This window comes from Bombus bifarius, unplaced genomic scaffold (assembly GCF_011952205.1).
Source record: "Bombus bifarius isolate JDL3187 unplaced genomic scaffold, Bbif_JDL3187 scf7180000009770, whole genome shotgun sequence".
NCBI lineage: Eukaryota > Metazoa > Arthropoda > Insecta > Hymenoptera > Apidae > Bombus > Bombus bifarius.
In genome coordinates, this window is record NW_022885326.1 from 483801 (window position 1) to 499671 (window position 15871).

Here is a 15871-nt window from a genome sequence, read left to right on the forward strand (position 1 = left end):
ACCCCAGCCACCAGTAGTCGAGAATATATCGGCCATTTTTCTCAAACTAACCGCAGCGGTCACTATGTTTAGCCAGTGAGACCGGTAATTTTTACTTTCAATTTCTTTTCCTCTCTTTTTTTCTTTCTACCTCGCTTTTCCCCTCTCCTCCTTTTACTGTTTCTTTCAGGTATACGTGTCACGGGGAATCGGCACAAGATACACACCGGTAATACATTGAGGGATTCGTAATTGGGTCCGATCGGATCCCTGTCGATGAAGTTATCGCAAGAAATAGTCCAGGCAATTAGCTTGCTCGATAATTACCGGTGCTCGCTCTGTCTGTTAAAAAACGACTACGGCCGAAGAGGAAATTGACAGCACAGTTACGCTTGGTACTCGTTGCTTTTGCGTACTAAATCGCCTATATCAAAACTACACGAAAAATCTTGTCTCTTATGTTTCACTTTATTATAAACTCTGCTTCATTACATGTACGTCAATGCGTTCTTCTTATTCCATAGACAAAAGCATTAAAGTACTTATGTGTAGATATGTTTAATTTAAGATATTTAAATTTTAATTTCACACAAATTTTTTCATTTCTTGTCTTGTATGAAAGACAAGAAGAACGTAAGCGCCAGATTACGGCTCTCGCGTCTTTCCTTGTTTTCATATATAAAGTTTTACAAAATTAAAATTAAACATATTTAGACACAAATACTTTAATAATTTTGTACAAGAAATAAGAAAATCGCATAGGCTGGCATATAAAGAAATATAAAATTTAATTTTAAAAAATTATGGAAACATCTAAATGTTTAAAAATATGACCATGAAAATGAATATGTCACATTATGATACGTGTCCCTTTGTACCAAACAATTCATTCCTCACATCATTACAAAAAGAATATCTTTTCGCAACAGAGTTACTGAGACGCTCCATATCCTTTAAATATCTTGTAATTTCTTCAAATAGGTATTTTCAGATTTGTTTCAAATTTTAACAATATGATCATGATAGTCGAGTTAATGAAAAATTCAAAACAGTACTGATGAGATTTCAAAATGTTTAACAAATATAATATATATATATAATATAATATATGAAGATATCTACAAGCGGTCGAATACTTCCGTGATCCCGTGTATGTATGTATATAGATCTAATAAAGAATTAATTGAAAAGGTACTATTATATTTTATTAATAAGCAGTTGTTAACAAATGAATAGAGTAATATGTCTTTAGATTCAATAACCTACTTGCGTAGGCAGTACGAGTATTTAGAATGAAATCAATCATTAAATAAGAATTTTTGTGCAATTAGAATGTTTCAATATGCGTTTTAATGTTTCAAATGCAACAAAACAATAAATCTCGGCAACTAATGAGCGCAATTAATCATTTCTGAGCCCCATTCTTCTTCTTCATCGTTCCAGCACATCTAAGAGACATAGAATCGATAAGAAAGGTATAACGATTAATAAGTGGTGCAACGTGTTCCACTTTCTGATAATGCATAATGAAGCACTGTGTTATAGCATTTATAACCGAGATTCAATTTTTTGTCAGTTATCTTAATATATGTGTATTATTTTCTTCTTTGTATTTTATTAATGTTTTTATTATTTTGTTAACTGTTTGAATAATATGAAAATCATCTACAATGAAAGAGTGCTATAAAGACTCTATCTCTAATTGCTCTAAAGACAAAAACTTAGTTTTGATAAGAATTGACAGATGAAAATAATCGGAGAAATAAAAAACTATTCTAATTTTTATCAATAATTACACTTTTGCGGTCCATAAAATTTCGCCAATTTATCAGATAATTTTAAAAATTACATTTCTGGACTTTAATCGTGAAGTGATACTAAAATCAGATCAACAGAAATGTACTTATCATATTGTTTTCTTGTGACCTTCGTATCTTCTTATACCAAATATCCTACACGCAATTTGAGGCAAGCTATAGCCCTAAAACGGTAGATAAGAGAAGAAAATAATTTCATTTGGCAAGATTAAATTGTTTCGAACGATGTATGACGTTTCTAATATTTAAAAACCATCTCTATTTTTTCAAATTTATACATTTTTATATTTATTTATACATTTTTTAATACTTTGATCCACAGATCTTTGCGTTCTCTATAGGAAAGTATTATAAGGTATTTAGATCGAAACTTGATTAGCTGAAAGGTATATCGACTTTAATTTTACACAACTTATTGTATGAAAGACAAAGAAAGACGCAGTACTTTTATATTCATATTTCCCTTCTCTGTCATACACTCAATCTGATGAAATTTAAATTGAATTGTATTTTAAACTTGTATTTCAGATTCAAATTTCCTTATACTTTAATACAGAGAATAAAAAAACGCATCGATTAACGCAAAAAATTTATGTCTATTTAAAAAATAGAGATGACCTTACAATTTAAAAAATACCATCACTTCCAGAAATATATACGCCAGATCACGTATTATTCGAAACTGTTTAATTTTGTCTTAAAATTTATTTTTTATGTTTCACCGTATTTCAGAACTGTAGTTAGTCCTAGTTACATAGGATAATCTGTATATAAACTTATTGTCCTTATATCGTACAAAAGAATTTGTTAATACTAATGATTTATAACTCGTGACTTGCAAAATTTCATTAATAATATTAGCTGAATTATGTGGAAGAGGTCGTCTTAACATTTGCTTTCTTATGCGATTGCGTTATGCATTTATCATAGCATAGACAACAAACAATCGTACACACGCGATCATCTAAATACTCCAACAAACGCGATTTAATAAATCTACAAACTGTCATCGCCTTCTCGTACCGGACAATGCAATTTCATTAATAACGTGATGTTCAACGCGTCGACCGATCGACCGAAACTCAAAACCGATCTCGTTAAACCGATACCTAAATACCGTGAACAAAACCAATCGAGGGAAAACAAAAAAAAAAAAAAGAAAAAAAGAAAGAAAACCAACAAAACACGAGAGTATAATAGGATAAAGCGCGCTCGACGGAACCGCCATTCAATCTCTATCGTCCGAAAAATAACCCCATCTACTATTTATAAACACGCAAAAACTGAGAATAAAAATAGAAAAATAAAAAAAAAAGGAAATAAAAGCAAAACAAAATCCAAGTATATATAGAATGAATTTTATATAAAAAGATGGGAATGTGTTGGTCAATCGAGCAGAAGGTGATAGGATGTGAAATAGCGACACTTCTTCTCTGACAAATATATGTTTAATCTTTCTTTGTTTGTTCATAGTAAATAAACTGTGCATTTGTACGCGCTTATGCAAAATTTGAACGTGCACAAATCCACAAAATTCACATAATACGCAAGGATATGAAAGTATATGAAATATACAATGTATAGTACTCGTTATAATATTTAATAAATTACAGCATTCTCCACCGAGATTCCATTCTTTTAATTATGTTCCAAAAAATATGAAGTTGCATAAGTATTCTCAGTTTAGTATAACATTGTTCCAAAGTATACAATGACGAACTAATTTCAGATATATCGTACGCCAAGTGATTAAGAGGAAGAGCAGAATACCATGCAAATACTTTCGTTACTCCCTGTAATTCTCTCAATTTGCAACTTTGATATGTCCGATACACACGTAGAAAGAGCTAAAACCGCAATCGGCGCGGCAACGGTGCCAATGATAAAATCCCTCTCCGACGCAAACTGCATCGCGTACCGCAGTTGTGTTCGGCTGCACCAGCCAACCGATAGCTAAACACCGGTGCGCGGATCTTGTTCGTGAAAGTAACGGGCCTGCCGGATCGTTTATATTTTTCAATGCAACCACGGTTCTCTCGGTTGGCCGGGTTTATGATTTTGCTTAATTAATGGTCGCCTCCCCCGTGGCCTCCGCCGTAGTCCATCCCTTCAACTCTATCGTCCAACGTTAACCCCTCTTCTCTATTCACTATTTTCCCCACCATTGCCAACGCCTCCCCACCCATGCCAGAACGACCAGCAACAACCTGGTGGCCATTAGCCTGCACGGATTGCGCAATTTCGGGAAATTGCGAAGTAATTCGCGGTTGCGGCCAGTCTCGCTCTGGAGGAAGGAGAGAGAGGAGAGGAGAGAGAGAGAGAGAGAGAGAAAGAGAGAGAGAGATTCTGGGAAAGCACGGCAGGTTTGAGGTTTTGTTGAATAGATATACAGAGTGTCGATATATTTTCGAGTGATTGATTTGGTTGGTTAAAGAACGAAAGAAAGTTGGGCTAAAAGAAGACAATAAAGCTAGAGATCCACCGCAAAACTAAGCTGTGATGTGTCGAATTAAAAAATATTTGGGTTTATAAAAACACGAAGTTTACGGTTCCATAATTTCCACCAACAATGTTTTATCTGTTTCGTATTCATCTATTTCATTCTTGTACAGCACAGCTTACAATTAGCTTAGTTTTGAGCGGAAACGGTTTCGTATATTACGTATTGAAGCAAATATTTTTAAACATATCATAGCATAGTATAGCCTAGTTTAGTTTTTTCGGCGGATACCCGACTTTAACTTTTTAAGGTACAGAATCTTAAGGCAAAAGAAGGACTCTGATTGCACAGAAATTTTATTTAAAACTACGAATGCTCTGGATAAGTTTTGACCACGTAGTGACTAGATCAATACATGCTTCTTCCTATGCGTCTATTAAACGTGTGTTAGTCATATCTGTGACAGAACGGAATCGAAAGATATATTGTGAATCGTTGTGCTTGGAGTTATCTTAATATTTTGAAATGGAATTAAAAACATCTCCTATGCTTATAAATATAAGCACTAAGGGGTTGGACACTTTTCATCCCTCAATGTCCCAAAACGTTAAGAAAATCGTTCGAAGTTAATCTCTTATTTATGGTTGTGGAATTTAAGAGAGTTTGGGAAGGTAGAGTTGACTTATCCTTAGATTGCCAAACGTAACTTTACACGGAATAATTCATTATATGATGCATAGATTTTGTGATCATAGAGGAAGTACAGTTGGTCACGGAAGTATTCGACTGCTTGTAGAAATTTTTTATGAGTACATTCTGTGTCTTATGTGGAAACATTTTGAAATTTCATTAGCACTGCAACGAGACTCGATGATTATGTTCGTATGATTTGAAACAAATTTGAAAATGTATACAGACGCTACAGGATATTGCAAGTGTGTGTGTGTGTGTGTGTGTGTGCACGCGCGCATTAAACAGTCACACACAATTATCAATTTTATTAACATCAATATGTATTCAATAGGTGTGAGCTAACGATCGTATTAAAAGAAGTGATTCTTAGCCAAATTTCATAAGCGCATATTTGTGGAAATTTTATACAAGCAAAAAGAAAATTTAGCGAGAGTTACAATTAACAAAACTAGAATTTATGATACTTGAAATTAGTGCTACAATATTATATGATCACATCACTCAAAATTTCACAAAAAGAATTATATGTCTTTTATTTGCAAATATTTGCTTGCACGTTATCATTGATTTGTATATATGCTTAAAGAAAGATATCACGTATAGAAATATTTATTATGTAAAAATTGAATACCAACTTCCTCGTATTTCATTCTAATTTTCTATATTCACATTAACTGTCTGATTAAGCTACTTCTACTAAAATATTAAATATAACAGAATTTAAAATTAAGTTAAATCAAGTTATGCATTCGAATTGAATCAATAACACGACTGTTTTCTCGATTAGAAAAATTTGATTTATAATACTTAAGAATATATGAATTCTACCAAATTATCTAAATGTGTTAAGTTTTTAGTTACATCAAATTATTACTATCCATTTACTAATTTTACGTTTCAAACACTTCCATTTATAAAAATCAAACACGTGACACGTGCTTTCAAAAAATACGTGACAGAAAAACCATATAGATGAGTTTGATGACCTACCTCGTGCGAATTGCATTTAGAAATTCATCCAGCCTCCTAGAAGAAATTCACCGTCCGCCACGTGTATCGCGAAAATGTTTTACGCAATAAGCTACGAGTACAGTCAAATATTTGACACATTAAAGCATAGTACTATACCAACTCAAAAAAGAAAAGAGAAGCCCGAATAGAAAGATTAATTAAAACTATCAAACTTGAATAAATAAAGGAAAAATTATATAAATTAAGGCTATTTCTGTCAGCAAATTATTAAAATAAAAACGTCAATCCTTATCTAGTGTGTCGACAACACTTTTCATTTACCATCACCACTATTTTAATTAAAAAAGAGAAAAGAGAAAAAAGATAGGAAGAAAAAATAGTTACAGCAAAAGGAGTAACAAAACGTAAAATAAAGTAATAACCGCGATCAATGGCGAGCTATTTAAAAAGAAGGGGGGAAAATAAAAAAAGAAATGGCTACAATACCGATGCTATTCTGAGTACTGAGTTCCCAGTCTTTCATGAGGATTTCTCGGGCAGGTCAGGATGACGGCGACGTGGGTGCACCTATAATGCAGACAGTGAGATCGTACATGTAGAATTACAGTTGTAGATATAAGAGGAATCATGCGGTTGTTGAATATTCGCAAATTGTGTTGCACTGTGGTCGTCAAATGTTCGTCAAACTTTATGAAATAATTAATACTTCTTCGAATTTCAGCTATTTCAATTATAGTAACATTTGTACTTTTTGGTCTAAAATGTGTATCGTACAGGATATTGAAAAGAGCATCGAGTAAATTTTACAAACATATACTGTTAGGTATATGTATATACATGTATATGGAACGGATGGATGGTGCATATGAATAGATGTTCTTTGTGTGTTTTTGTAGTTTGAGTTTGGTACGATAATTAATTATTAGAGCGATCATTAAGTTTTGGTTTACTGTGAACTATCAGACATATCACAAAAAGAAATATTTACTATAAATTATGTATATTTAGTATTAAGAAGATTTGATGGATAATCATTAAATGAATGAATAGATCGTGAATATTTATGCAAATTCATGATCTTATAAACATAATTAAATATATAAATAGAAAATTGTTTTATCTAGTAAATATTTTAAAGCATAGTATATTTCAGGTATTTTGTATATTTTGTATATTCTTGTTATTACTGTGCATTTGGTACTTCGAAATTCCTCATAAATGCATAAAAATCCGCAGTCTAATCACGAATAATCGAAATATTCACGTGCGCTATTTTAAATAAATTTATATTTGGCAACAGTAACATAAAACATTCTTTGTTCCAACTCGACAATTTTTCAATGTCTGATTTATTTTGGAAGAAACTATACGTGAAGAAATTATAGCAACTCCGTACCAAGAATTTTCGAACTGTAGAAATTACATATACGATATTTCGAAGTGTCGTGTATAAAACTACGTGTATAAAATTTCATTTAAAAAGGCGACATTTATAAAATTGCAATCATTAGTTCCTCGTTTTATAGTTAACATTAAATATAAACAGTCTTCTTTTATTAATTCCTAGACAAAAATATCCCACAAAAATGCCTTACATATAGACACGTCTGTTACAAAATCTTGTTTCTGTTTTGACAAATAATTTTTGTTTTGGAAATCTATGCTTCTTTCATAATCCTATAAGATTATAAAATTATGGATAGATTATAGAATATGATTGGTTTAAGCCTTGATATCCAGGAATGTTTAGATTAGTATAACTTTGTAAATTGTGGAATTAGATCTGTTGATTTTTATAGATAATTTAGAATTCATAATTGAATATCTCATTAGATTGGTCAAAACATTCATATCTCGATTATTAAAAATTGCTAATAATATTATTAGCAATTGTAAGTTTTTTATAAGTTGGTATAAATATAAAAAATATTTAATAATTAATATTTAAAAAATGGAATATTTAAAATAATTTGTGAGAGCTCAGAGCATTTGGATAAAATTATAATGTTTTACAGCAAATGTAAATGGAACAAAGTGAAAAAGTAGTATCAATTAATCAATTGATTCCAATAATCTAATTTCAAGAAATTAAGCATTCATAGAAGCAATAATCGCATTCAGTTGATAGATTGAGTTATATGCTGAAAACGATGCATCATTAGAATTCATGAAGGATTTGATGCATAATTGACTAAAAGTAAAAGACTAAAAGTACTCTATTTATCTTAGTAATATATACAAATATATGTTGTATATATTTAATTTTAGAACATGTGTTAAAATGAGTCAGTAGTCAGTATAATTAATGTAAAATAGCACTATTTAGAATCTATTAGATTTATTTAGGAGTTGTACCTGAACGATTTCACCTTCTATACATAAAACGTGATAAACGTCATAAACGTGTAAAAGTGAAATAATTTGCCACTATGTATATTTGGTTACCATTTTAATATCAGAATAATGCGTCAAGCACTTGAATAACATTAAATACCGCAAAGCTACCGTAAGTGCAACGTTCGTAATGTACCGAAGAAAAATGCCACGAACGCGATAAATTATTACACTAAGTCGACTCGACACGACACAATGCAATAATAACAACAATAATAACAGCTTGCAAACGCGAGTAGGATTTTCTTGCGCTTGTCACGAAGGACCGGACGTCCTGACTTTCACGCGGACTCTATAGTGAAATCGGCTTATTAAGGTGCGTTTAGACCAGACAAGCGAATGTTTCGTCGTTTGGTGATTGTTCGTCGAACATTCTAGTATAATTCCTTATGAAAAAGTAAGAAAAGAATACTTATATATTTTTCGTACAGAGCTTACTTTTCGAGCAATTTGAGTATGAAAATCTATGAAGTATACTTGAACTGAAAGTAGCTCATTTTGGCCTGGACAGGAATAAATAATCGGCAGGAAGTTATTCTACGTATGAAAATAAGTCGAAAATGGAGAATAACATACAAAGCGTCACAAGACGCTTTATTATGAAAAAAATAAGATCATATATGGACCAATTTTGAACTTAACATGTTCAAACTGTTGTTGTGTATGTAAATATGAAATTTTTAACGGAAAAATTTTATTTCATATTTTTTCTTTATTTGTACATATAAAATTACCTTCTGCTGATTTTTTACTGATACCTAGCCGATAATTAATCAAATGCAAGCATACTTGGTAAATTTTCGGTTTCCTTGAAATCTAAGCCTTTTTACTTTTTCATAAGGAATCATCTCACGCCCGGTAGTATATATATTCAGCCACACCCAGTATAAGAGTATACTTATAATTACAATGTTCTTCGTCAGATATTGTTGTCACGAATCCGAGTAACGACTGAACTGGAAATAACTACGTACATATTAAACATTGTAGATGTTCCATGATCTAATCTTTACGAACGTTCGTACGGACACGCCATGAAGAAAATCTTTTGACGTAAAAAAGTTTACAAACAGATTGCTCGATGTTCATTTGCATCAAACGAGGACGAAAGAATGCCCCTGCTCTCGTTTTACGTTCTTATCCCTTTGGTTTAAACGCACCTTTACTTACGATCCGCTCATAAGCAAGCGGGTGACTCGTGGTTACGCTCGCTCGCATCTTCGGAAAGCGTGGAGACGAGGAGCTAGCGAATGGGTTAGTATTAAGAGCAATATAACCGTGCACACGCTTTTCCATATCGAGACCGACATTATGTAACGCGATTGTCTTGAATCACGTCGTTAGAGTGCTATCAAACCGCGTCACAGGAATTTATGGCAAACCGCCTTACAAGAATGATTCTTTGTTTGTGAAGCTTCGAAACAATTATACATATATTTATATATATTATACAAGGTGGTTGGTAACTGGCGATACAAGCAGAAAGGGGGTGATTCTACGCGAAAAAAGAAGTCGAAAATATAGAATAAAAATTTTTCGTTTAAAAAAAATTTAAAAAAAATTCTATATTTTCGACTTCTTTTTTCGCGTAGAATCACCCCTTTTCCGCTTGTACCACCAGTTACCAACCACCATATACATATACACAAGGTACTTTGCTGCACATTTGATTTGGAAAAATTTTATATTCTACTGTGAAGGTGAATTTCATTTCATTTTACTTAAAGTACGTTACGTTAGGTTAAACACGAATAATTTTTCATTTGCAGATTTTTGCAATGATTAGAAGTAATTAGAACGTATTTGTCTAAATATTCGATTCGGAAGACTTTGAATTTGTACTGGAAAAATGGATTTTATTTAATTTCCCTTAGGTTAGATTAAGTTAAATTGGAACGACTTTAAAAAGCGTAACTTTGAAGCCATGGGAAATTTTTACCTAGATTATGGACTCTCTGGTTGTGAGTAAAAATTTGGTTGGTTTGGATTAAGTTTGAGTTATATTTGGATTAGGTTATGTTGTATTGGTGTGCGACATTGAAGTAATTTGAAACTGTTTCAGGCTTCTAGAGTTTTGAATTGTACCTACAGAGTTTTGGCTCGGTTTGCGAATATCGGTTTGTTTGCTTCTGTATTGATATTTTAATACGAATTTGACGGAAGTGTTTTTATATGTCGTTTAACGTTGCTTCTTTGTTCATTGTTGAAAGTATCACACTATAAGGAAATAAATTTGACAATTTGAAGAATGATTGTATTTTTAAATTAGGATTTAGAACCTAATTAAGGTATCTCATCAAGCTCAGATATTTTCCAAAACCACTTATGACATTCGTCGTGGTAAGAAATTGACTTTTATTTGCATGATTTTTAGAGTAGGAGGCAATGATGGGTTAAAAAACTCCAAAGTTTAGGTTATGTAATCATTAGAGCAAATGAGCGATGTATTAACAATATAATAATAATGATTACCATACAAATTGTGATCCAATATTAGTAAAGTGTAGTATTACAAATAGCTCTATTGTTATTAGCTATTTGATTAAAAGTGAAAATTATATATTTTTATTATAACTCAGAATTCTTGCATTCGTATTAAGCTTCATAATAGGTTCGTTTTTGTTTTCTTAACAAGATATCAAAGATCGTCACTTATATATATGTCGGAGTCAGGTTGGCATTTTGGGGCATTCGATGAACCTTTACTTACTTTACCGTCGCGGATGTAGCTAATACTTATCAGTGCAAATGTGGACACTACAAGAGGCTATGAGTAATGGCAATAGGGTGGTGACAGCGAATTCAGGTTCGATAACGAATCCGCGGTCCACAGGATGACGAGTACCAACGTAATACACGATTCGGATAACTCAGTCAGCAATTCGTCCAACGATTAATTAACTAACCCATAATCCAAATGAAACTGCCCTTATACATTTCTGTCCCCACTTCTCGGGTCAATCTTTGTTTTTAAGGAGAGTCATATAATCATTTCATACCTCTGTCAGGTACACGTCCCTCCCGTGATCGTGGCTACGTCTAGTAACCCGCTATGTCACTTCGAGCCCGAACCCATCGTCATAAAGCCAGATTGGAACATTAAAACTATTTCTTATTTTTATTACTTGAGTGTAGCTATAGTAAAAGTCTGGACTAGAGTATTGGGGTTTTTCCCAACATTCCAGACGGGAAATCCCGTTGTCCTTCCATCTCCGACATATATATTTGTCGGGTTATCATTAGGATTTAAGGCGCGTAATGATTCTTCGTTTGAATTAGCCATTGTTTTACGAAACAGAGAATATATTTACGCGAATAAACAAGATTTTACAAAATATTATGAATAATAAGTTTAATAAATAATAAGATTAACAAATGATAAGTTTAACTAATAATTAGATTAAAGAATAATAAGTTTAACGAACAATAAGAGGAACGAATAATATGTCTTACGAATAATAAATTTAACGAATAATGAGATTAACGATTGATAGGTTTTACGAATAATGAATTTAATTAACGCTATTAACAATGTTCCGGGGTTCAAACGAATCCACGGTCAACGGGATAACTCTTTACTATGCGTAGAATAATTTTAAACACAAAAATACGATTGCTGAGACACTCGGTAAATTGCTCGATGTATCACTTTCCAAGGCGATCACACGAATGAATATCTGATGAAAATCTTTTTCGCTATACGACTGCATTTTTTTGTTATATGCTCGCTGGAGGCATCGAGAAGGTTCCAATCGTTGTTACTAGGCAATTTCTGTCAAAAGTTTGTTGTATACTCTTTGGAAACATCGAGAAAGATCCAAACGCCGTTGCTAGGCAGTTTCTGTCTGGAGATTGATTCCTAATACAACGTGTGTCCCATTATATCGACATCTCTAAAGTACAATTCTATGTGATTTCTAGGGAGAACAATACAACCGATCCACACCTTCGTCAGGCAAAACGTTCATCCCGTGACCGTGGCTACGTTCGGCGACCAGTTGTCACCTCGAACCCACTTTCGCTTTCACAAATATCAAACAATTACAAGTGACAATTGCTTAATTACAGTTATGATAAAATCTAGGCTAAAGCATTAGAAGGCTTCCTCAAAATTGCAAAGGGAAGGCTCCGGTTTTCCTTTCATCTCCGACATATTTATATGGTTTATTTCATGAAATATTATTTTGTTCTATAATGTTTTGCAAGCGAATTCAATAACTTCCGATATTTGTATGCTAAACATATTCTTGAAATTACTTTATCATAATAAGCAAAGCCTGTGAAAAAAGTTTCCCGAATTAATTAATAAACAAATAAATATTTCAATAAATTGTTAAATGTCATAAAACCAAACGAAACAATAATAATTTCTGTTGAGCCATGAAAGAAGTAGTAAGAATTTGGTAGGCATATTAATAAACAATATTTTAATAAACATTCATTCATTCATTTTCCCTCCTCTCTTGTTTTGTAGAATAGAAGCGATATTTGATAAAATTCAATACCTGTAAGTACATATAATTTCGAATACGTTTTTTATGAACAACGTTTTTCTATAAATCGAACACAACAATATACACAATAAAAGGTTAAAGTATTTTCATGACAGAAATGGGATTATTATGCAATAAAAAGAAGAAAAATTTTTGTAGATAAATAATAAATCATAACCTCATTACTAAACTGCAGAGTTTTATGAATTTATGGGAACTGGTAAGGTACAAAAATGCACAAAATGCACATAATACACACAAAAATATGTATATGAAATAACCAAAGCATGGTATTTGTTATGATATTTAATAGGTAAAACAAATTTCTATCTAGATTTCATTATCTCAATTATATTCGTAAAATTATGAATTTGTATAAATATTCACACTCTATTCATTACTACAAAAGAATATCAAAAGACAACTTATTCATTTCAGACAACTATTTTTTATTTACATGTATAAGTTATTTACAAAACACAATATATTTTCCTAAAAGTCACGTAGCAAGGACGGTAAATTATCAATCCTAAATCTACATAGAGCGTAACAACTGGATCCATTATTAGCATTTTCGAGATTAATCCCATGTTACGTAAGCAGAGGCGTTGATTCCTCGTGATTTTCGTAGGCGATTTATTTCCTGGCGATATTCGAACCACCGAGAAATACAAAATTGTCTCCAAACGACGAAATAAGCGGAACTCGAGACGATTTTCATGCTCATAAATCGAACGAGAAGAGGGAGGTCGGCGTGTATTTCACGATATAAAAATAGATCGACATACCTTTCGTTTCTTCAAAAGTTTCCCTTTTTCTTTAAAAGATGATTTGTTAGATTTTAAAAAATTTTAGCAAAACAGATCTTAGCAAACTTATATGTTAGAAAAAACGAGTTAAACTTCTGTTTGAAGTAAATAAAAGTGTTTCGAAAATACGTTTGGAAATAAAACATAATTCTGTACACTTATTTTATTAAATATTAACTGTTCAAGTGTCTTTTAAATATTCGATCGAAAAAGTGAGATGAATTTCTATTTGGAGTAAATAAAGCGAAATTATATTAAACAAACAATATTTCTAAGTAATATATAATAATTGTATTTTAATTTCTAGTATTTTCTAAATATTGGCTAAAATAAGCAAGTTAAATTCCTATCGGGAGTAAATAAAATAGAATTATATTAAAATTAAACACATTTTTGTATTCAACTGTTTACCATTATTTAAATACTTGATTAAAAATTTTGTCTAAGATGCAATATCAGTTACAAAAGTGTGGTTAAATCAAATTCGTAGCTAAATAATTCACTCAGAAAGCATTCACTTCATTCAAGCAAAAAACATAACTGCCAAATTTTGTACGATGATGTGCAAATAAAAAACAAAACGATTGTTTTAATAAATTGTAAACGAAGTGTTAATTGAATTCGTAATGCGAGCACATTTTTACAAAAAAAGCTTTTCACGGGAAATCGTTCGCTTCGGTTGGCATCATATTTTGAATATTTTTATATTTTTTATATTTTTTTTCAATACGGTATCTTGATTATAAAAATATGTTTTCGCCGGAACCGAGGAAATTCTATGAAAAACATTCCAAACGTGGCCTGCGTGCATGCAAAACGGCTGAAAATTTTTTATTATTCGTTCGAGAGCTCGCGTCTCATTGATATTCCTCCGCGATTGTAAAATCTGTTACAGGTCATTACAACTGATTAAAATAAACTTTATTTTTTTCGAGAACGTGTCATATGGAAATTTTGATTTGTACACACAGGGAGATTAAAATAAAGGATTCAAAATTTTTCGGGTAGATAGTAAGTCGCCAAATGATATTTCAATGATTTTATTTTGATCATTGATAAAATTTCAGTTTGTAATACAATCTTAAAAATTATTTTAATCATTAATAAATAAATTAAGAATATTTATGCTTTTATCGGAAATTTAAAAGTGCAAAAATGTACAAAATATACATAATACACAAGTATATACAAAATATCCAAAGTAAAGTATGTGTTAAAATATTTAGTGATAGAAACAAGCGTGCAAGTAGTTCATATTTAGGGATAATAACACATATAGCTCTAATATAACTTCTTTTATTACATTCATAAAAATGTAAAATGGCATAAATATCCCCATTTTATTAATACGTAATATATAAAGACTTAATTGAACTTAGTTTTGACGTACATTTGAAGAACTAGTCTCTAAGAATGAATTATTACATCCAAAGAATCGAAAATTTGTGAAACGAAATAATTCACCCTAATTAACAAATAAAATATCACTTATTACAAAAATGTACGGTCACTCTCATCAATATTTAGATTTTGAACGCTTTCAAAAACAGAATAATCTCTTCAAAATTAGGTCAAAACGACACGAGCCCACCTGAGAAACGAGAAGAACCAGTCTATTAAGTGAAGTATAAAAACATAAAAATATATAGGAAAATTTAGGATTGGCCAGAACGGCAAAAAGAAAATAGTAAAAGTCATCCTTTACAGTCGCACTATTCGAGTTTGCAATGAAAATTCAAACAATATGTCTTGTAGACCCACGTCTACACATATGTACTAAAAACATTATTGAAATCAGTTGATGCGGAAACAAGCTACAGACATCGAAAGATGTAAGAATTAGATTTACAGTTGCAGGTCCAATATCGTGCAAAACTGTGATTTTCTTAAATCGCCAATCAACATCTTTAACCGTTTGTAGCTCATAGCAACGTCAACTGACTAAGAAGAAACCTTGAACATGTATACAATTGACACGAATCCACAGAACGTTTTGTTTAAACCTTCACCACAGACTCCAATAAATAATATATCAAATAATCAAGATGAACCATAATTAAAGTTATTAAAGTATTCAGAGATGAATTATACAATAAAATCATACATTTAAGGAGCTTAACTAGTCACGTTTGTCTTGTTTATCATTTGTGTTACGCTTCTACGAGTATAAAAAGAGGAAATATTTATTTCAAGCAGCTTCTTGTTTTTGATAATTAATCCTAACAAATCTTGACAGGTATATATTACGAAAAAAAATCTACACCACTTGTAACA

At 31.5% G+C, this 15871-nt stretch overlaps 1 protein-coding gene across 9 annotated transcripts in view; it reads right to left on the reverse strand.

Moving 5' to 3' along the window:
- Window positions 1–15871, reverse strand: part of LOC117215669 (protein scalloped) — a 338791-nt gene that overhangs the window by 198896 nt on the left and 124024 nt on the right. For 6 of the 9 annotated variants that reach the window (XM_033462054.1, XM_033462050.1, XM_033462058.1 and 3 more), the window contains one exon: window positions 6388–6468. The exons of 1 other annotated variant lie outside the window; for it this stretch is intronic. In XM_033462054.1, the coding sequence (XP_033317945.1) occupies window positions 6388–6424 (37 nt within the window). In that variant the 5' untranslated portion in view covers window positions 6425–6468. Of the gene's footprint in view, window positions 1–5919; window positions 6011–6387; window positions 6469–15871 lie in introns of those variants that run through there. 2 more of the 9 variants (XM_033462057.1, XM_033462056.1) reach the window with 2 other exon arrangements.